General features: G+C 27.2%; 2 protein-coding genes and 1 long non-coding RNA gene across 7 annotated transcripts in view; 1 reads left to right on the plus strand and 2 right to left on the minus strand.

Moving 5' to 3' along the window:
• Positions 1-23,754, plus strand: part of LOC122634721 (dipeptidase 1-like) — a 56,498-nt gene extending 32,744 nt beyond the window's left edge. For both annotated transcript variants that reach the window (XM_043823938.1, XM_043823939.1), the window contains 10 exons: positions 16,236-16,516; positions 17,177-17,333; positions 18,019-18,151; positions 18,518-18,668; positions 19,236-19,305; positions 19,537-19,713; positions 20,159-20,243; positions 20,636-20,711; positions 20,931-21,069; positions 21,589-23,754. In XM_043823938.1, coding sequence (XP_043679873.1) covers positions 16,236-16,516; positions 17,177-17,333; positions 18,019-18,151; positions 18,518-18,668; positions 19,236-19,305; positions 19,537-19,713; positions 20,159-20,243; positions 20,636-20,711; positions 20,931-21,069; positions 21,589-21,678 — 1,359 coding nt within the window. In that variant the 3' untranslated portion in view covers positions 21,679-23,754. The remainder of the gene's footprint in view (positions 1-16,235; positions 16,517-17,176; positions 17,334-18,018; positions 18,152-18,517; positions 18,669-19,235; positions 19,306-19,536; positions 19,714-20,158; positions 20,244-20,635; positions 20,712-20,930; positions 21,070-21,588) is intronic.
• LOC122634723 lies at positions 11,728-12,374 on the minus strand. The gene is made up of 2 exons (XR_006328460.1): positions 12,089-12,374; positions 11,728-11,997 (listed from the first exon to the last, which is right to left on the minus strand). It is a non-coding gene; the product is annotated as an uncharacterized LOC122634723 (long non-coding RNA).
• On the minus strand, positions 12,618-15,766 carry LOC122634722. Of its 4 annotated transcripts, none has more exons than XM_043823944.1 (5): positions 15,634-15,766; positions 13,655-13,845; positions 13,242-13,584; positions 12,790-13,160; positions 12,618-12,708 (listed from the first exon to the last, which is right to left on the minus strand). In XM_043823944.1, exons 2-5 carry the CDS (start codon positions 13,770-13,772, stop codon positions 12,635-12,637), a joined length of 906 nt encoding a protein of 301 aa, XP_043679879.1. In that variant the 5' UTR covers positions 13,773-13,845; positions 15,634-15,766; the 3' UTR covers positions 12,618-12,634. The 4 variants fall into 4 exon arrangements, with proteins under 4 accessions (XP_043679879.1, XP_043679877.1, XP_043679875.1 ...); XM_043823942.1 differs by lacking the exon at positions 15,634-15,766 and adding an exon at positions 14,930-15,336; XM_043823940.1 differs by lacking the exon at positions 15,634-15,766 and adding an exon at positions 14,011-14,596.
• Positions 23,755-23,869: the final 115 nt, after the last annotated feature.

Below are 23,869 nucleotides of genomic sequence, written 5' to 3' on the forward strand. Positions count from 1 at the left end.
GTTCGCTACCAGTGTCACATATCCATGACATTCTGATTTCCATCGAGAACTCTGCATTATGCACGTATGACGGTACTCAACTTTTATGTCTTCTTTACGTATACGAATAAAATTATCTATATCTCCTGTCGTCACATATTTGTGACACATTTTGAAAAATTAGATTTATATCCTCCTTTATTAGATTTGAGTAGATATTTGAATAAAAATTTGCAGTATATTTCAGAGAAATTTCGAAAACTAGCCTGTAGTTGGAATTTCTTTTCAACAACGGTAGCGAATGTTGGAAAATATATATATTATAAATGATTGATGTAATCGTATTTGCAAACTTGCGACACGTTTGACAAATCCGTTCCATTTAAATATTTAAAAATGATACGCAGAACGTCGTAGTTCAAATTTTTCTCTATCTTGAATAACATTTGAAGTATAACAAAATATAATATTTTCACTATAATATTATGTCAAAGGAGTCTCGTATGATCGAGAGTCCATTCGATACTGATTTATAAAAGAAGTTTTTGAAACGAGAACGTGATATATGTCCATTCGTGTCATTTTTTTTTTACATTTATGCTTACTCAAAGAAAATTTCAGAACTACTGTACAATCACGAAGGACAATATTTTTAAAAGATTCAATTTTCAAAAATACGCTTTTAAAGAATACGATGACAACAAGTTTTCACGTACAACCGAAGAGTGTTTAATTCTTTCGAATTATGAATTTTGTAAAATCTACTTTTCTTTAACCATGTTTCATTCAAGAAAATAATAAAGAGATAAGAATATCCGTATGTGATATAAACAGCCCAAGCTAAATTTAAACATCAAAACATTTATTTAAAGCTAAAATTACAACATTTTATTATAAATATTATATAAATATAAAACTATAACATATGAAAAGTATATACCGTGTAAACCATAAAACATAATCATATTATTTTCTTTTATAATTTTGATCAAAACTTTTTTTTGCATTAAAATGATTATAGCTAACTTTTTGTCAACTTCTTTTCTTTCGAGATCACCATCAGATTTCTATAGATAAATTATTTTATACTCTATACTTTAACGGAAATTGAGACATATTCAGGTAGTATCATAAGAAATATTTTTTTTTTCAATCTGAACCGAAGAAAGATTAATATATTATTATACGAAGTATCAATATACAATCGATTATATCGAAAACAAACAATTGAATTGTATTGAAAGATAATATCCATTCGAACTATGATCAGATTTACTAAAATCGTATCAAGTTAAATTTAATATATTTTAATGAGATCTCCTATATTTTATTATACATTATTACAGTTGTCGTCAAAACGTTTCCATTATATATCGATAAGTATCAATAAGTATCAATTTCCTTAGATATTTCTCAAGTTATTCGTTGACAAATCTTTTATTTCTTATTTTTCTCTCAGAAAAAAAAAATATATATATATATATATATATATATATATATATATATCGAATCAATCAATTTGTAGAAATTATTTGTAAACTGATATTATTAGGGAATATGAGTAGATAGAAATGTGATATTCTTGAAGACATCTCTTAACAATACCGTTCAATTAAGCATTTCATATGCATACGATAAATACAATGATAAATTATAATCCATATTAGAACGATACGAGTAGAATGATATATCATTTTTTATATACACGTTGTACATTATTATTCATTTATATATACACAAGATATATTCCCTTTTATTTCCATAATTCATTATTAAACAGATCCACGTACATTTCGTCAAAATATCAACAAAAGTTGTATAAATGTCTGCTTAATAATACCAAAAATCATCATTACCATTAACACGTTGAATGCCATGAAAGTCATCGGTGACCGGCACTAAATTTATAGTGTCATTGGGATGTTAAGATTAGTAGAAATACGTAATTAGTGTAAATGCCAATGATTATGAATTGTTCGATATTATCATTGTTACTACAATGATATAAAGACTCTTAGTAAGATAAATTCATTAAACATGATTATATACCTCAACTTAATCGATATACATAATATTTTAGAATAATATATATCGCATAATAGTAAATTAACGTTTGCGCTGTGGATCAATCATGTAATATTAGCTCTGTTAAATCCTTAATGTTTCATTATACGTGGGCAACTATGAAAATGCATTATGTTGTGTTTCTTACACCGGATCAGCGATGATAATCAATTTGTACGATAGATTTAAACTTTAGTCTCATCCTAGATATCAAAGTTATAAATTCACTGGTCGCGATGAAAAAAGGTTGCGGCATAAGGCTCTATCAAATTTTTTTTAGACAAATCATTTTCAATTTCTTTGTGAAGGTTCTCGTGAAACTCATGAAAGAATTGATAAAGAAATTTCATGAATTTAATTTATAACGTTATATTTGGAGAATATAGATACGAATATTAAGATATTTTTGTTTCCATAATTATCTTAGCTACCTCTTTTGATGATAACCGATGATTTAATCATTAAAACTCGGCTGTCTTAATATTTTTAGTTCGAAATACGTAGACAGAATTAGATTATGCTAGATACTTATGAATGAAGCGTGACGAATGATATTAATAAGACTAAGTTGTTTTATTATTTTTAGCTCAAGATGAATGGTTTGATTACTTAATGGTTTCTCTCGAATTATCCTCAAAGACGATAATAAAATTAGAAAAGGGAAAAGGAAGAGTTTAAAAAATGCATGAAAAGAAAAGAAAAGATAGTTATTATATACGTGTTCATAGACGTGTCAGAATAGTCAGTTCGAAATATTTAAATAATTTCATAAGTAGTCTTTCTAAAGTTCCTAAAATCTAAAATCTAAGTTGAATTGATATTTTAAGGGTAGTTTATGGGACAAATCCACGGCTCGTTTTATCTAGGATTCTATTTTTACTGTGAATTTATTTATTGTCGGAATTGGAACATTATCGAAGATTACGTCTTTTATTAAAAATGCTTAATCTCGAACAATGTTGGTAATATTCTGAATAATCATATAAGGCCCTTAGAAAAAAGTAGTTTGAATCATAGAAGGTATGTACGTGTGCGTCAACGATTAATTACATGAGATTATCGTAAATGTTGCTGTTTTATAAGATCCGAAGCCGTCAAATATTTTTCTATATATATTTGAAATAATCACATAGATGAATAATTATACAGACTTTTATAAATCTTTTTTTATTTATTTTCTTTTTTATTGATATTTTACAAAACATTAAAACCTTCTCCTCAAAATGTATTCTCACCAAGATCTTCAACTAATTGCACTCTTAGAAAATATCTTTTAAACATAGTCGATTTTAAGTTGTACAAACGAAGGGGTATCAGAAATGAACATAAGTCTTATAGAGGGTTTTTTTAACTTTACACCATCTTTAAAGACCTTAAATTTATTTTCAATCTTTTTCTCAATATCATACAATCAATCCAAACATAGTTGCTAGGTTTGCATTTCAATACCATTTATTAAAATCACAACGCATTCCACGCTGTTTTTACATACGCATGAATTATATATCGAACTACAAGCCGATAATTTTTAAACAATTCTTTGTTGAAGGAAATCTACAGAAAAAGAAAAACATTCAAAATATTTACAAATATAAACGTTTCAATCCGTAAAATGTGAAACCATATTAAATAATTAAAATATTACCAGTTTTCTATACATGACAGTAAATTTAATCGTATAACAAAACCATAATTCAAGTATTCGTACAATAATAACAGACAGCTCGTTTGATAAAAATCGTTACTGAAAGAAGCTTCAAACATAGTTTTTAATTGTTCGGCGTTATAGAAAGAAGTATCAAACAAAGTTTTTAATTCCTCACAATATATTCCATTATTCCAAGGATACTTATTAAAAGTAAATGTTGATATTTATATGTTGAGTGCTTTAAGAAAAAAGATTCCTACAATGGGATCCTTTCCTTTCATAAGAAAAGAATTCCACATGTTCAGTGATACGGATGAAAAATTAAATGGTAGATACTCACAATGATATCCTGAAAAAGATTTAAAATATCATAAGTAACAATGTTTCACGAATCAACATATCAGTAAGATCGAATATACTTGCGAAGGTGATTCTTCCTCTTCTGAAGCTACAAAAAATATATTGAAAATAGGTTTAAAGGCGGAATATTCTATCATTTCTTTCTTTATGCTATCAAAACTCAAAGGGGCATTCGTTTTTCTTCTGCTCCTTATAATACATGAAGAACCTCTTGTTCTCATTTCATCGTTAACTGCTTCCAACCAAAATCTGTTATCACGGAAATTATTTCAAAATATATATGGAATGTATTATCTTTTAAACACACTTTTCGTATGATCGCTCTTATAACGTATAATAAGCGGTGTTAATTATTAACACGTTCGCTACCAGTGTCACATATCCATGACATTCTGATTTCCATCGAGAACTCTGTATTATGCACGTATGACGGTACTCAACTTTTATGTCTTCTCTACGTATACGAATAAAATTATCTATATCTCCTGTCGTCACATATTTGTGGCACATTTTGAAAAATTAAATTTATATTCTCCTTTATTAGATTTGAGTAGATATTTGAATAAAAATCTGCAGTATTGTTCGAAGAAATTTCGAAAAATAAGTACTGGCCTATAGTTGAAATTTCTTTTCAGCGACACGGTAATGAACAATAGAAAATATATATTATAAATAGCTGTTGTAATCATATCTGTAATGCGTTAGATAAATCCATTCCATTTAAATATTAAAAAATAATATACAAGTTTTTATCGATCTTGAATAATATTCAAAGTATAACAAAATATAATATTTATCAAACGACTGATGGATATTATGAAAAAGGAGACTTAAAGGAACGATTAAAAGTCCATTTGATATTAATCTTCAAAAAAGAAATTTTGGAACGAATGAAAATATATATGCACACGTGTCATTTTTGATATTCATATTTACGCAAAGTAGATGTTTCGAAACTGACATGTAATCTCGAAAGGCAATATCTCAAAGTTAGTTTTCAAAAAACACTATTAAAAAGTCTTATGACAACGAGGTTTTCGTAATAGCATACAACGAAAAAATATTTAATTTTTTCTATTAGCATTGAATAGAATTTTTTCTTAATGCTTCTCTTTGACAATGTTCTATTGAATAAAATAATAAGATCGATATAATAATGTAATGTTTAATAAAAACACTCGAAGATGTTGATTAAGACATTACAATTTTTTTGTTTGGTATAACAATAAAATTGCTTCAAAAAAGGCCGTTAAGATGATTAAAGTAAATTTTTTATCGACTCTTTTTTAATGAGGACATTTTTATTTTTTTTTTTTTTTTTTTATAGACAGAACTATAGTTATTGAAAGTCTATTTTTTAGCGAATGTTGAAACAAATTTGGCATATATGATAAATAGATATTTTTTTTATATCTGAGCCGAAGAATGATTAATATTGTAAAAAAATCCAATCAAATACAATAGAATATTTCGTAAACAATGTCATTTTGAAAAAAAAAAGTTTTCGATAAAATTTATAACATTTAAAAAGATATATTTGACGATAATATTCATTTGGTGTAAAATCGCGTGAAAGATATATCTTAATATTTTTACGCGAAACTCCTCATTTATTATTACATATTCTTGTAGCTGACATCGAGACGTTTTCATGATGGTATAATAAATTCCAAATTCGTTAACTATTTTTCAAGTTATTGAGTGACAAATATCCTATTTCTTATTCGTCTCTTAGAAAAAAGAAAAAAAAATTATATTATATATACAGTATATATTTTTATATTATATTTTTACGTGAACCCTTCCACTTGTTATTGAGTGTTCTTGTAACTGACATCAAGATGTTTTCATTATCGTATAATAATTCTCAAATTCGTTAAGTATTTCTCAAGTTATTGGGTGACAAATATCCTATTTCTTATTTTGTTTTTTTTGGGAAAAAAAAAATATATATGGTCAAATCAATGTTTTCGAGACTGTTTAGCAGCTGATATCATTAAGAAATATAAGCAGAAAGGAAAAAGATATTCTTAAAAATACCATTGTATTATGGATATCATATAATTAAATAATTCGTCTATTATATAATTAAATAATACGATAAATAGAATGATATCATTTTTACGTATGCATTATATATTATCATTTATTTATATATAGATAAAATATATTTTCTTTCTTTTCATACATTTTATTATTAAAATCATCTATATGCATTTAATCAAAATATTGGTTAAAATTATACATATCTGTTTAATAATGATCACAATAATTAAACAACATTTCCATTATGTATTTAATTATGTATATATGAATATGATAAATGCTCTATGCTACTCGTTTCAAAATCATCAAATCTTTCTCCATACGTTTTTAGATTCTGAAACAATTATACAAAGAAATAATTTTACAAATATGTATGAATTAAATCGTGTTGTTTTATTTATTCTTTTTTCATTTTTCTTTTACGAACATTTTCAAAGCCTTTTAAAGCTTCTCCAAATACTGTATGTCTAAAATATTACATCGTAGATATTCTTGAAAAAAATTCATTAAATATAGTTGATTAATAATAACGCAAATGACTACGATGAAAATCAGAAATAAAAACAAAACTTATAGAATGTTTCTTCAACTGTACATTGTTCTTAAAGATCATGAATTTATCTTCGATCATTTTCTCAATAACACACCATCTTTCTGTAAATACAGTCTAAATTTACATCTTCTTACAACTTATTGAAATAGCAACGTATTCAGTGTTCTATCGCATTCAGATACACGAGAATTATAGAGAGTATTACAAACTAATATATAATCTACCATTCTACTCCAGAAGCTCTTCTATTAGGAAATTTACGAGAACAGACAATTTCTAGTTATTTACAAATATAAATATATAATCTATGAATGCAGACTATTATATATATATATATATATATATATATATATATATATATATATTGTTGTTCAAACATTTCAGTAGATTAGATACCATATACATCTCATAATACCATGATACCAATATTCACACAATAGTCAGACAATCTATCTTATAACAATCGTTATTGAAAGAAACATTAAACAAATTTTCAATTATCGCTAGCTATGTTAAGTACTTTAAAAGAAAATATACCTACGATGAAATTTTCTTTTTTTATGAGATCAGAACTCCTTATATTCAATGATACCAGAGTAACAATTAAATAGTATATACTTGCAATGGTATTCTCGAAAAGATCAAAGTACCTTAAGTAACGTTATTCCACGAATAAATATATAAATAAGATCAGATATACTTTGTGAAGCATACTTATGTCTATTGAAGCAACAAGAAACATATATAAAGTAAGTTTAAGTGTAAAACATTCTATGATTTTTTTTTATGCTATCCAAACTGAAAGATGGTTTCATTTTTTTTTCTGCTTCTTATAATAAACGAAAGATCTCTTCTTCTTTCTTCATCGTCTGCAATTTTCAACCAAAATTTATAATCGATATTTTTTTATTCGAATTCCCTGCTATCCGAAAATATTTTGTATGCATATAAATCAGTTTGCGAAACCGTAATAACATCTATAATCGTCACACAATGCCATCCATGTCGAAAACGAATAGTATTAACTATAGAAATGAAGTGTGAGATTATTGAAAAACTTTAGAATGATCGAAATACAATTGTATTAACAAAAACATATGATATTGAGAAATCAACAATTATGAATATTGACAATTATGAAATAAATAATTATGAAACAGAAGAAGCATGATATTTTCAATGGAGAAAATCATAGTGAATAATATTGAAGATATACAAAAAAGAGATACAGATGATAATACGATAAATATACTTACGAGAAGCTCTTTTTGCATTACATGCAATAGCAGGATATAATTGATTATGATAACACCGACGTGATAAAATATTTTTCAATGAAAAACTTGTTTAATCGATCATAGATAGCGTCGTGCATACTTTGAATGAAATGCAATCTGAATATAACGACAATAATAATAAACCACAACATTTGGAACCATTTGAAGCCCTTGGAGAAAGGGCTAAAATGATACGAAGCAAAAAAAGAACATAAATTTATCAAATTAAAGTTGTTAAAAAAATTGTCTGATTTAGTAGCTAAAACGATTTGGAACTTATAAATCTTTCATTAAATAATACATGTTTCATTTCGTTATATATTTTTAATCGTTATTATTAAAGTTTCTGTTTTTTTTAAATATATATATATATATCAAAACTTATAAATGTATATATTCTATTATCCAAAAATTCTCTTAATCAAACACTCATCTCCTTCGAATAGTTCAGATATAATAATTGTAATATTTTAACGTTTATTGTATATTGTAAAATCAATCATACGTAAAATTTGTTTACAAGATAATCATTGTATATATTGAAATATTTATAATAATTCCAATTTGTAATAAAAAAGCAGCTAAAGACGCTTGTCATGTAATGATTATTAATAATTGTCACTTTTACAATATATCATTCATGCTGTTAATTATTATAATATTTTGTTATAAGATGTATATTATAAATGTTTCTTATAATCATATTTACAAACTTGCGACGCATTAGACATATCCAGTCCATTTAATTATTTTAAAATGATACGCAATACGTCGTAATATAAATTTTGTTTCATTTTGAATAATATTTAAAATATAATGATATACAATATTTTTCAATATACTGATCAATATTATATTAAAAAATGACCTATATGATCGAAAGTCTATACAATATTAATCTGCATAAAAGAAATTTTTGGAAGAAGGATGTGATACGTATTTGTACGTACCATTTTCGACGTTTATATTTACACAAAAACCTCCTTTCCACAAATATTACATTTCTAAACTAGCGTACAATTACGGAAGTCAATGTTTAAAAAGAGTTAGTTTTGAAAACACATTTTCAAAGAATTCTATGATAACGAGTTTTTTGTAAAAGCATTCAATGGAATAATGCACTAACGTTCAGAATACTGCCTTTATTATTACAAACTGCTTTTCTTTCTGATAGAGTATTCTGAGAACGTAAAAGTAATATTTAATTTTCTCGAATAACCTTTTCTACTTTTTATTTCTAATTTTTCTACTTACTTATTTCTTTTCTTTAACGAGATTTATTTAATAAAAATAATAAGGTCGTATGTAATAAAAGGTAGTATATACATATAAAATATAAACGTCTCCAGCTAATATTCTAACATATTGTCATAATTATTATTCTATCATAAATTTATTATATTACATTATCATAAATAATATTCTAACATATATCATAATATTACATAAGCCTATATCACAAAGCCAGCTGTATCACAAAACATGAGAAATATAGATTATTCTGTTGTTAGTGTGATATGATTAAAAATTTGTCTGTCTGATATCCTAGGTCGGTCCAAGAAAAAATAAACTGGTTCTGTGACATATCGTAAATACAAAAAATAAATATAGAATCCACGTAATATATTCGTAACTGTTGCTCAATCGTCATTCGATATGGCTTAAGATGCAGACTCTTTAACATACATACGTTATCTTTCTTACGTAAGACTTCTACCTATAGCATCTATAAGAACGAAAATAAAAAAAGGTTGTATGCTACATACTTTTCGAAAACATATACCTACAATAACTTTCTTTTTTCCTGTTAAATTATACGGAATAACGATTACATGATAAATATTTGTAAAAGTTTTGACACCTCAAGTAATAATATTCCACGAATATAAATAAAATTAAACACACTAAAAGTAGATTTAACTATAAAACATTATATAATTTCTTTATTTACGTCATTCATATTCCAAAATGGTTTTATTTTGTTTCTTATAATATATGAAGGTCATCTTATTTTTTTTTCGTCGTTAGTTGCTTTTTTATTACAAATTGGAATTATTATAAATCTTTCAACATATACAATGATTATCTTATAAACAAACTTTACGTATGATCGATCTTACAATATACAATAAGCGTTAAAATATTATAATTATACTCTATTATAAATTATTATACTGTTATAAAATGTACTTGTTATAAATGTGTCTATTCATTAGCGACGGATTAGACAAATCGAGTCCATTTAAATATTTAAAAATGATATATAAGACGTCGGATTTTCCAATGCCATTAAATGTGTTCGAAATTAAAAAACGTTTACAGATAATAAGTGAAAGATCCAATAAAGAATGACTAATGTCATTAATAACTACAGAAAAAATAAAAAAAATTTAATATTCCGCATTCCTCGTTAATAAGATCACACAAAATTTTTTCAACTAGAATATTCTTTAAACTCAACAAGATTTAATATAATGTATACAATGATATTATATAACTATGGTATTATATTCGTTGACATAAATAAAACAATTATTATTATAAGATAAAGTAATCATAAATGATAATATAATTAAAGTAATAATAAATAATAAGATAATAAAAAAAAATAATAAATAATAATAAAATAATAATGAATGAATTTTACAGTGTTCTCTCTCTCACTCTCACTCTCTCTCTAAAGCAGTATAATAAATTATACGAGAAACTGTATATAGAAATGTATACTATATTATGTTTCTGTTAATTAGTGAATGATAGTTGAAATTTGTTTCAAAACGTATCTGTTATCTTGATCGACAGATCTAACTAAATTCTCTTTATAATTTGATCAAAGGTCATTCGTCCGTTTGTAATCTTTTATCTTTACATTCGTTCACATAAACATAACATACATACACATACACACACGTTCTTGCCACGCGCTGATCTCTCCTTCTGCTTGTCAGTATTCTCAGAATTTATTCTTCTTGCATACCACGCATAACATTTATTCTTTATTTAGTTCTTTCATATCGTTCATTGGCTTACCCAACTCTTTGACACGCATTACGATAATGACAATAATATGTGATGGAGTATAATTTAACATAAGTTAGATTCAATCAATTACATTTATTTTAGATTATTGGTATCCAATGAAATAAAAAAGATATGTTTTATATATTCGAAAAAATAATTATTAAAAAGATAAATTAAATATAAGATTGATACAGTTGTTTTTTATATAAGAAAGATAAAAATCTTTATTTGAGGATAACGAATACATATTTAAATAATCCACATTTAAATAAATACATTAAATTATTAAAATAATTAAAATTTGATTTATTATAAAATTGACAAAATCAATAAAGTGTTAAATATCATTATCTTGGAAAATTAAATATGAAATATCTCTAATTAATTTAAAATATGAATCTATGGTGAGTGAATATTTATATTATATATATATATATATATATATATATATATATATATATAGGTGTATATATGTGAATAAAGAATGTGTATATATATATATATATATATATATATATATATATATATGTATATATATTCTTTATTTAAAATGGACTGTATAATAAAAGTGGAAACCATACGAATGCAATGTTACGATGAAATATTTACTAGATTTTTTCATGTTTTTGAAAGTAGAGGTCATCGAACTGGACTTCAATACGCGTATTATGAACTTTGTTGTTTCGTGATATTTTAAAATCTTAATCGAGAAATTTGCATTATCATGTATCATAAGTCTCCTGTCATCATTTAAAGCACATTTGTAATATTTCACAATATATAAAAGATTTTAATAATTTATTCTTCACGATAAATAAGTATACAATAAGCATACAATGTGTAGTAAATATAAGAAATATTTTTGTTATTGAGAATACCTCTCATTTTATCTTCGTACTTTAAAATTTTTATTTGAAATAAAATCTTTTCATTCGGCATAAATATCCTATCTTCTCTATATGCATTGTATCTTTCATGGAAATCATTTTCTTTAGGAATGCATTGTTTAAAAATGACAGAGTCATAAAGCAGTATAAAAATAATTGTCCCTGCCAATGAATTTAATAGAAATATCTTAATTTATTGAAAATTTATGTTTATACGTTCGAAATACTATATAATAAAAAATAAGTGGAATACCTTAAGATCAGAAGGCTTCATTTGTATAAATCCATATTTATATCCTCATTAATGATAATATCTTTTATAATGAAGAATATAGATTTTATAACAATTTAATTGCACTTGAATATATTTTTCGAGTTTTTTAGAAATTGATGTCATTTGGAAAGTAAATGGGAAGATGTATTCTGGAAAATTTAACTTTTAACATTACTGAATAATTAAATATTTGATATACATACGATAAATACAATGATAAATTGAAATTCATATAAGAATGATGCAAATAGAATAATGTCGTTTTTTTAATATATTTAATATATTATCATTAATATAATAATTAATCTATACATATATATAATATATATATAGGTATATATATTATATATTTATATGTATATATATATATATATATGTATGTATGTGTGTATGTATGTATGTATCAGATATACTTTTATTTTTTTCATGTTTTATTATTATGTTATTAAATGTATATCAAAAATATTGAAAAAAGTTGTACATATTTTCTTAATTATAACAATAATCATCATTTCCATTAAGTACTTAATCATATGTGAGTATCATAAGTACTGAAGTATTTATGTTCTCAAAATCGTTACAACCTTGTACATATTTTTCTGAAATAATCATAAAAAGAAATAATTTTATAGACATTTATAGATTAAATATCGTAGCTTTCTTACAAATATTTTACATACCATTTAAATTTTCTCCTGCAAATGCCCCATTGCATAAATATTTAACTACCGGCACTCTTGGAAAATATTCAAACATAATTAATTCTAAATTGTCCATATCTGAACTACAATATTCAGAAATAAACATAAAAATGATAGAGTGTTTCTTTAGCTTTACAATTTCTTTAATATTCTTGAGTTTATCTTCGATGTCTTCATTATTATCATTCATTTCATCCAAAGATACAGTCCAGATTTGCATTTTAGTACCACTTATTAAAATAGCAACGCATTCCGCCATGTTTTTACACACACGTGAATTATGTACCGAATTACAAACCGATAGATGATTTACAATCCCACCGCATATAGAAATTCTTTTACGTGGAAACCTAAGTAAAGAGACAAATTTTAGATATTTACAAATACAAATGTACGATCTATTAAACTATGTTTAATATTTGCATCATTACCATTTATAGAAATGTTCCAATAAATCAAATCCTATAGAAGTTCCATAATATATTTTGCATAATAAGATCCAGCAGCTTGTATTGTGACAATCGTTATCGAAAGAAGCTTCAATAACAGTTTTCAATTGATCGGCGTTATTCAAAGAATTATCAAACAAAGTTTTTAATTCTTCACAGTATATTCCCATCGTCCAAGGATGCATATTAAAAGTAAACGTTGATATTTGTATATTTGGTATCTTAGGAAAATACATAGCAACGAGATTCTCATTCTCCAGTGAAGAACTCTCTGTGTCCAGTGATACGGTGTAACAATTATGTGGTAAATATTTGCAATGGCATTCTTAAAAAGATTTCAAATATTTCAAGTAACAATGTTTCACGAAACAACATATAAGTAAGATCAAACATACTTTGTAAATGTGAATCTTTCTTTGCTGAATTAGTAGAAAACATACATAAAGCAGGCTTAATCGCGAAACATTCGATCATTTCTTTTTTTATGTCATCCCAATTTTTATAGGATTTCATTTCTCTTCTGTTTCTTATAACACACGAAGGACCTCTTCTTCTTTTTTCATCTTCAGCTACTTCCAACCAAGATCTATAAGAAGAAATATCAATGTATACTATAATTATTTTGTAAATACGCTTTTCGTATTATCGCTCTTACAATGTACAATAAGTCGTGTTAATTATTAGCACATTGTTAGCACATTATTAGCACATGTTATAAAATGTATATTATAAATGTCTATTATAATCATACTTGCAAACCTGCGACGCATTAGACAAATCCAATCCATTTAAATATTCAAAAATGGAACGTAAAACGTAATAATTAACATTTTGCTCCATATTTAATAATATCCAATATAACAGAATATAATATTTTTCAAACGATTGATCAATATTATGTCAAAGGATTTTTGAATAATCTAAAGTCTATTCTATACTGATCTAAAAAAGAAGTATGTGAAACGGGAAAATCATTTTTGATATTTATGCTTACGCAAAAAAAATGTTACAAGATTATACAATCACGAAAGCCAATATCTTTAAAATAGATAATATTTAAAAAGATAAGATTTAATTTTCAAAACACACTTTTAAAAAATGTAACAACGACGAGTTTTTCGTAATAACGTACAACGGAGGATTATTTAATTTTTTCGAATGATGTTTAATCGGATTTCTTTTTACTCCTTCTCTTTAATCATATTTTATTCGATAAAACAATAGACCGTATAAGATAAAAATGTAATACGTAATACAAACACGTTCCGATAAAATTAGAGAATGTTGATTAATATATAAACAGATTTGTATCGTCTTTTATTACGTATCTTCACGGACGTTATAATCGCATATTAGTATTATAACTTATACTCCGATAGAGAATTTTTTACTTGCGACTTGAGACGTTGGATTGCGACTAACTATGCGATTGAAATTTAAAAGAGAAAGTGTCTAAAAAAACGTGTTCGGAAAGGGAAGGATTCATTTCTGATTGGTTATAAGCGTTGATACGGAAGAATCGATCTCTAATCGCTCGAATGCGTGAAATACTTCGCATAAATATTACTTTTTAAAATATCATTTATTTATTGAACAGAAGCTTATTTAAAATTATATTTTATTTATTTAACAAGAAATTAATAAAGAAATCACATGCAGTAGTAACTTACTAAGTTTCAAAACGTCGATCTCTTTGATTAATCCTTCGTCGATGTAATAAGGTGTGCCAATTGTAAATCATTTTTGTAGATTACTTTTTAATTAACATCTGTTCACCGATGTAGGACTTCACTAACAGAAACTTACTGTTAAAATGTCACGGATTTTCTTAATCGAAACTTTATATATATACTTCATAATCGCGATGCTTTTCACTATCGAGTACATTACCTCTCACAATATGGTACTCTGCTTAAGGTCAATATGATACAGGAATTAGGGAAGGGGAAAAATGCTGATAGTACAAACGTATATCATACTGTTATCATATTATTGCCACATTGATAAGTACCAAGTGAAAACATCATCACTGTTGCTACATTAATAAATACCGTAGAGATAATATTACAACAATACTTACAAACTGGTAACGATATACTTTTTCCATGAATCACTCTTTATAAGATAATTCAAAAAAAAATTTAAGACGATTACAGCGAACTTTTTTGTCAATTCTTTTTCTTCAAAGTCGCGTTAAATTTTTTTAGAGATCTATAACTACAATTATTTCATATCTATCCTTTAACAAATATTGAGACACACGTGAAAAAATTTGACAAGGATTATAACAAATATTTTTTTCGATGATTAAAAAGTAAATAGATGATTAAAGAAATAATAAAAAAAGAAAAATGATTAAAAAAATATCGTTTACCTTGATTACAATGATGTTCCAAATTCAACTGCTCTACGTAAATTAATAACCAATAGCACTGATATCGAAACAAGCATCTACAATTCTCTATCACGTAGCTTTCGACATTATTTGATCTTCCAATCCTGTTAAACATATTTGGATGTATCGGATGCATAAAGAAAAAAAATGTACACGCAGTAGATGAAATATTAAATAAAAAACAATATACTATCTATAATAATTATATGAAATAATTATATGATATAATTATATTCATATAATTATATGTTTCTTTGGTCAAGATGACAAAATAAATGATATTTTATTAACACTGGAGTCGTTCAAAGATGGATAAACAAAATTTCTAAATTTATCTAGAAATAAAAGATTAAATTTACCATAGTTGAATTGTACGAAGATCATCACGAATATCACACATGAAAACGTATTTTATGATAAAATTGAGAAAAAGTTCAGATAAATTTCTGTGACTTAAAATCGTTACTTAGTAGAGAAAATATGTTTGTAAAATTTTGAACGTTTTCTGGATTTCTTTTACGACAACTGTCAGTGAAATCTGTAAAATCTGACGGGCACGTCCATTCTTGATCTTGTTTCAGACTACGTGCCTAACACAACTGCCAGACGTGGCACCGTGCAATGGCACCGTGCGACTACCACCACCGTGCGAAGACTCGCCAAGTAGTGGAAGCAGCAAGGATCGTATGGACGAGAGTCCTCGTAGAAGATGCCGAGTCTTGACGCCTATCCTTCTTCTGATAGCGGCTTTGCTTCTTGGTGGTTTATGCTTACCACTCCTGTTACAATCCGTACCTGTCACGCATCAGCAGAGACTGGACGTGATAAGAAGGATTCTCACTGAAGTGCCTCTAATCGATGGGTGAGTCATAATCCGATCGTAGTCATCTTACTGCTTATTATTAAAAAGTAAATCTAGGTCAATTATTAAAACCACTAGGAAAATTCCTTTGTCAATAATTTCTTTTTCTTCTTTTTCTTCTTTACCTCTCTTCTTTTTTTTCCAACTAAATCTTTAGTACATATTTATAAAATAAACGTAAAACGACATTAGCCTCGGTCAAATCTATTCAAGATTTTTCTATCTCGATAGATAGAAGATCCTCCATTTTTCGAATTAAGTCTTATTAACGTCAGAAGATAGAAAGCTAATTTACCTGATGGCTTAACTATCGAACATGCTACGTGGCTTCTAGGTCAACAATTTTTTATTTCGACTTTCTTTACCTTCGACTAGACCATCGCAAAATTTTAGTCACGAAAGTGAGAAGGGACATTAAGAGAAAATTGAGAAGAGACACTAGAAACAAATCTTCGTGGAAAATTGAATATCTTCAAATCTGAATTTTTATCAAGATTATAGCGATTTCCCAAAAACTTTAATTTCATATCCAAGAAACTATCTAATTTATTATCTTCGATATCTTTTTTTTCACAGGGAAAGGAAAAAAAAAAAGAGAATTAAATCGAGAATTGAGAAACAAAACGAAGGATCTATATACAATTAATATTCATTTTCTAGGCATAACGATTTGCCCTGGAACGTGAGAAAGTTCGTACATAATCAACTGGGCGAAGTTAACTTGAGTAGCGATCTCGGTAGAGTGGACCCTTGGGCCAGGTCAGACTGGAGTCATACAGATATTCCTAGATTGCGCGCTGGCCTCGTTGGTGCACAGGTAATTTCCAATCAAATGATCTCCAATTTCCATCGAATAACGTGCAGAAAAAAAATTTTACTGCGACATAATATACATATATACATACATACATACATATATATGATGTATGAATGTACGTATGAATGTATACGTATTCCATACGTTGATTTTAGCTATGAATAAAGTTACATTTTATTTTTATGGTTGCTTTTAAAGCAACACGAGGGTACAAAAAATCAATTAATTTTTTGATAAACGTTCCTACACATATCTATCCTCTTTGTCACTCATTGTTATGCCGAACGTCGCCATCTCTTCCTATCTCCGCCCAACAGTGGTACTCCGCACAGATAATCAATAGATGCGCAGCGCCGTCATGCTCGTCTGGCCTCTGAATATCAGAGCTCAAAGGGCAAAAAAACGTCGACTTAGAGCTTTTCTTTTCTTTTTTTTCGGGGGAGGGAGGAGGTGGGAGGTGAAAGAGTGAGGATGGTATCCTCGTTAAGTCAATAGTGAAGAAGCTTGCGACAAGTAAGACGGTATTGCATAAGTAGAAGAATCTATATTTGATCAGACCAACAGATTAACTTAGGTAATCCTTGTTATTCATCGTCTTTATTTCCTCTCTTACATTTCGTTCTTTTTTTTTCTTGTTCTCTTTATTTTTTTCTTTTATTATTCTTTTTTTGTTTTTTTCTTATAGTTTTGGTCCGCCTACGTTCCCTGTGATGCGGCTCAGCTAAACGCAGTTCAACTTTCTCTAGAACAAATCGACGTAATTCGTCGGCTTGCCGAGATGAATGCTCAACACTTAACTCTGGTTACTTCTGTCAAGGGTGAGCGTTTAACGTTAAAACGAATTAAGTAGAAATGACTAGAATTTGCAGAGACGATACGTGAAGTCTTTGTTAGACGTATCGCTCGTTTAAAACGACGTTCAATGTGGTTATCTTGATTAATTAATTAATAAAGACAAAGGAAGGTATTTCCTATGATGTAAAAGATTATGAAAGCTACTATGTCATAGCTGCTACGTCAGACGATTATGAAAGAATTCTTTTCGTTTTCACAATCGAAACCACATTTACATGTTTGCATATATTAAATCAGAAAATATATTTTAATGTTAGGTAGACGTAGAAAATATACATGCGAGAAAAAAAAAAGAAAAAAAGGGAGAACTGTTTCGTTTTAATGTACAGGCCTGATCGAGGCACATCGCGATGGAAAAATTGCAAGTCTGATAGGAGTCGAAGGTGGTCATTCTCTTGGGAACTCCTTGGGTGTTCTCAGAACGTTTTATGGCCTTGGGGCACGATATCTTACTTTGACACATGCTTGTGACACTTCCTGGTGAGTATGTGTGTCGCTTGCCTTTTCTTTTTAACTTTCACGATTTCTTTCTGTTCAGTTACTAATTGAAAAAATTTCCAAGAGAGAGAAGTTGTTTGATAGAACATTTTTTTGTTATAGTTATAACATTTTTTTCTTATCGATGTTATTGTTCGAATTTGAATTGGATAACTCATTAATATTGGATATATTTTATACTACTGTAATTTTAAATTGATCAATTTTTGTGTTTATATTATATATGAATGTATACACATATATGTGTGTTTGTGTGTGTGTGTGTATACATACATATATTTATATATCAATTTTTTATATTAATTGTAACTTTTTTGAAACAATTAATTTCTTCGTTCAATATTTTATCGTATTATCAAACAACAATATTTGATTAAAAATATTTTTAATTAATCGAAATATTTTATATAGTATTAAATATATCACTCGGATAAAAAAAAATATCATATACGTGAAATGGAAAAGTCAAGTGAAAGTAAAAGATACAAAAATTGATTGCTAATATAAGAAAAAGTAGAAGGTACGTTCTAACGGATATTTTCTTGGCAGGGCAGTATGTTCAGTTGGCGAGACGAATAACACTCAAGATGAGACACCTGGGCTCAGTGAATTTGGAAAGGTGAATAATATATAAGCGTCCATCGTATATAGTAATGATTTTCAAGCGTTTACATTTCATCCGTCCTCGCAAAATTTTCATGCATGAAATATTATATCATATATATACATATATATATATATATATATATATATATATATATATGTATGTATTTTTTTTCTTTCATATGTACTACGGAAGCACGATGTTACACGTAGAGGAGGCACCACATAAATATTTTTCACATTTCAGGCGGTGGTAAGGGAATTGAATAGGTTGGGCATGCTAGTAGATCTCTCTCATGTTTCCACAAGGACGATGAGAGCAGCACTGCAAACGACTAGGGCACCAGTGATTTTCTCCCACAGTGCTGCAAGGGCACTCTGTAATTCCAGTAGAAATGTACCGGACGATGTACTCAGGAATCTAGTAAGCAAATTTATAATATTACGAAAATATTATTTTTGTTACTTATTTGTTTATGTAAATATTTTTATACACATACTTTTATATATATACATTATATACATACACACATATATATTACATTTATATATATGTAACAATTATATGTAATGTTTTATATATATTTAATATATATAATTTATGTATATATATATAATAGTTATACGTATATACATTATATATATATATTTTTTTTTTTAATAGATATGTAATATTATAAATAAATAAAAAGATATTTCTTTTTTTTTCTTTAAGCCAATTAAACAGAATAGATAGAAATTATTATTATTATTAATTTCGATAAAAATTATTGGAATTTACCAATTACATTTGGATATTATATTTTTAGTAATTTTATCAACGAACCAAGTATATACATTTGCTTAACATAAACGCGTCTACTCTACAGGCAAAAAATGGTGGAGTGGCGATGGTTCCGTTTTATACGTACTTCATAACGTGCAACAACACCGCCACCATTAAGGATGTTATTGGTACGTAAAACATTATTCTCTGTCTATCATAAACTATGATGTTTATATTCAAAATATTATCATATCAATATTGCATGTATAAATCCGTGTAACGAGCATCGAATTGGCTTACTTAAATATAATTTTACGAAATTGTCGTCATTTTCAATCCATAAAATCTTATATCATTTATGCAAAATTTTCAAAGGACAGATAATTCATATTTTTCGCAATAACAAAATTGTTTCGTTTTTTATATTTTTTCTTTCTTTGCTTTTATTGAAAACTATGCTATTTATTCATACCCTTTTTATAACCTTGCCGAATGCATGAACTTGCAAGTGTCTGTTCGGTGTTTGAAAAATTAATCAGCAACAATTTCAACAGTTTGTTAACCTACTACGCCATTTCAGCACACATTAATCACATACGAAAGGTGGCGGGGATCGATCACGTTGGGATAGGAGCTGGCTTCGATGGAATAAATTTGTAATTAATATTATACATATATATATATATATATACATCTGATATATATAATACACAGCAAGTGTTATTAGTAAAAATGAAAAGTATTGCATGATAGAAGATTGTTTATATAAAAAAAATTTTGAAAAATTTTTTATTAATTTTTGTTAATGGCAGTAAAAATGTACCGTCGATATTTATTTAACCAAAAAATTGAAAGAAAAATTGTTATACCATTAGCACTCCTACTGGCCTGGAAGATGTATCGAGATACCCTCAATTACTGGCAACGCTGTTAGAAGATCCATCGTGGACCGAAGAAGACATCAAAAAATTAGCTGGCCTCAATTTACTAAGGGTATTCGCTAAAGTCGAACAGGTATTGGCAGGCGATGTCTTCAAGGAATAACCTTTGACCTCTTTTTATTAACACACATACACTTCTATATTGATTTGCCTAATTTTACAAAGATTAGAAGGTACAATCCTCTTTAGATGATACTATAGAAATTATCACACACACACACGCGCGCGCGTTTTAATATAAATTTATAAAAGAATTTTTCTTCTTTTCTTATTTTTAAGAGATTACAATCTTGTAAATTATATCATGTCGTATCAATAGATATTATTACACGTCTACACGTCCTATATTAATTTGTTTAATTTTATAAGAATTTTGAGATTGTGATCTTTTAAATTTTATTCTGAAATTAATTTAATAATTAGTAAAAAAAGGAAAAGAAAGAAAGAAAGAAAGAAAAAAGAAAAGAAGAAAAATTGTCAATGGGTTTACTCAAAGCGACGTCGAATGAAATGATAAAATCGTCCAGATCGTTGAGAATAATAAGTCCTTTAATCAGCGAGTAAGTTCAAACAATTATCTTTTCTCTCTTAGGTACGCGATGAATGGCACAGAGCTGCGGTTTTACCAGTGGATAAAATTAGTCCACCAGATAATTCGGCCTGTGCATATGGAGCGTCCTGATCCTCTTCCTTACGTGCGTTGACATCAGGATATTTGGAATTCGTACGATCGCCGAAAATACGACATGCCTTGCGCTTCTATAAGACCTATTAAGAAGTGCAAACATGAGGGAAAAAAAGAAAAAAAAAGAGAAACCGAGAGTTTGTTCCTTTACGAAAAAACTCCTTCCTGGTCTTCCAAAGACCCTATCGCGCCTTAATGGAAAAGAAAGATTGATGGTTATTACATTATCTGGAAGAAACACCTTCAGAACATGTACGTTTCCTCTATCAACGACTATCACTTTCTATTTCCTCCAATTAAAATATAACGCGACGAATATATAGTTAGATTTTATTTTAATTTCTATCAATTTTCACGTGTGAGTTGTTTTCTTTTTTTTTTTATACATATATATATATATATACATATATATAAATATATACATATAGATATACATATACACTTAAACCTCGTAGAAAATTCTTCTAACCAAAAGCTCACACATTTGAAAACATTTTATTAATACGTTCTGAAGGTGTATGAGACACGTGTGTATATGCATGCAAGGATGAATGTCCTTTCGTGAATGACTTCTATAGATGCGGACAATCGACCTGACAGAATCGTTTTTTGAGAGAAATGAACCAGCGCCAGACCCGGCGATTTTAAAAAGAGTCTGAGACTAATGATTTTTTTATACTTTTATCTTCGAGTAAGTAATTCAATAAGCTGTACGACGATGAGAATCTAATCTACATGTAATTGTAGGACACGCGATATATTCGATTTGTGTGCATAAGGAATTCTACGAAATCAATTTGAACGTGAAATCAATTCGTATATATACCTACGTGTTGCAATAAGAAACAAGAATTTATTTGTAATATTTTTCAAAGTTAACTTCTCTTCATTTTTCTACTGCCGGGAAGGATCATTAGAGATACCATTAATACGTGCAATATAAGGTACAAAGTTTGACCAGTTGACACACAATTTATTAAATACACGTCGAATGATCGAAGTTGAACCAAAAAAAAGAAGAAAGGAAGAAAAAGAAAAGGAGAAAAAGAACAAAAATATAAATCAAATGCTTTTAAAATTAAGTTCGAGGCAACAGTGGAAAATCGTTATCACATATCTTAATAATTTAACATTTGGCTTCCATTGTGCTTCTAATTCTTTACTCGATATTCCAAAAGTCCGGTATTAAAAAGCTCAAGTTTATCTTCGAACATAACCATTAGCATCAATTAATCGATCAGATTATACCAAAAACACATAGAGGAGAAACAATTTTTAATTAGAAAGATAAATTTTAAGACTCGCTTCTGTTAGTAAAAGAAAAAAAAAAGAAAAAAGAGAAAAAAGAAAGAAAAAAAATGTCTAATTCTATCATGTAGGTATGTTAGCTTTACCTTGAAAGAATTACTTTAACAGATTAGTAAACTGAAGAACGACCTATTAACGTCATCATTAACATTAAACACTGCCGAACCGCACCATTCTATAAGACCCTTCAAAATACCAACGTCATTCGAAATAAACTATTAATAAGTTAACGTACCAACAGTTTGAACCAACAATAAATATTTCATTTCGTGCCAATGAAGAAGAAAATGGTCGCGGTGTATGAAATGTTTCTAATACATCTTGTATAATAAAACTACAACCTACGCACTTTCATACGAATAAATCATACGTAACTTAATAATATCGAGTGAGATAAACGATTAAGTGTTTCTTGAAATTAATTTTAAACTTATTACATTCATATATCCAATTGTTTATTTTATAATAATATAAATTTATTTATAAATTCTCATTGTAAATATCCTATGTAAAATTAGAAAGGAAACATATTTCACATTTTATTAACGAACCGTTTAAAAGAAAAAATAAATAAATAAATAAATAAGACGATAACTCAATCGTTTATTGCATTCGCAACTTTGCAAAATAGTATGCATGAATAATCGATAAGAATCGGTAATGATAAATATGTATTATGTGAGTAGACAAAAAAATCGAACGAATTAATGCGATGTGCAATGTGTATGTGTGTGTGTGTGTATATATATATGTATATATATATATATGTATATATATATATGTATGTATGTATGTATGTATGTATGTATGTATGTATGTATGTATGTATATACATATTATACTTATGTATGTATGAGAATGTAATTAACATTTCATTTAC

Source organism: Vespula pensylvanica, chromosome 15 (assembly GCF_014466175.1).
Source record: "Vespula pensylvanica isolate Volc-1 chromosome 15, ASM1446617v1, whole genome shotgun sequence".
Taxonomy (NCBI): Eukaryota; Metazoa; Arthropoda; class Insecta; order Hymenoptera; family Vespidae; genus Vespula; species Vespula pensylvanica.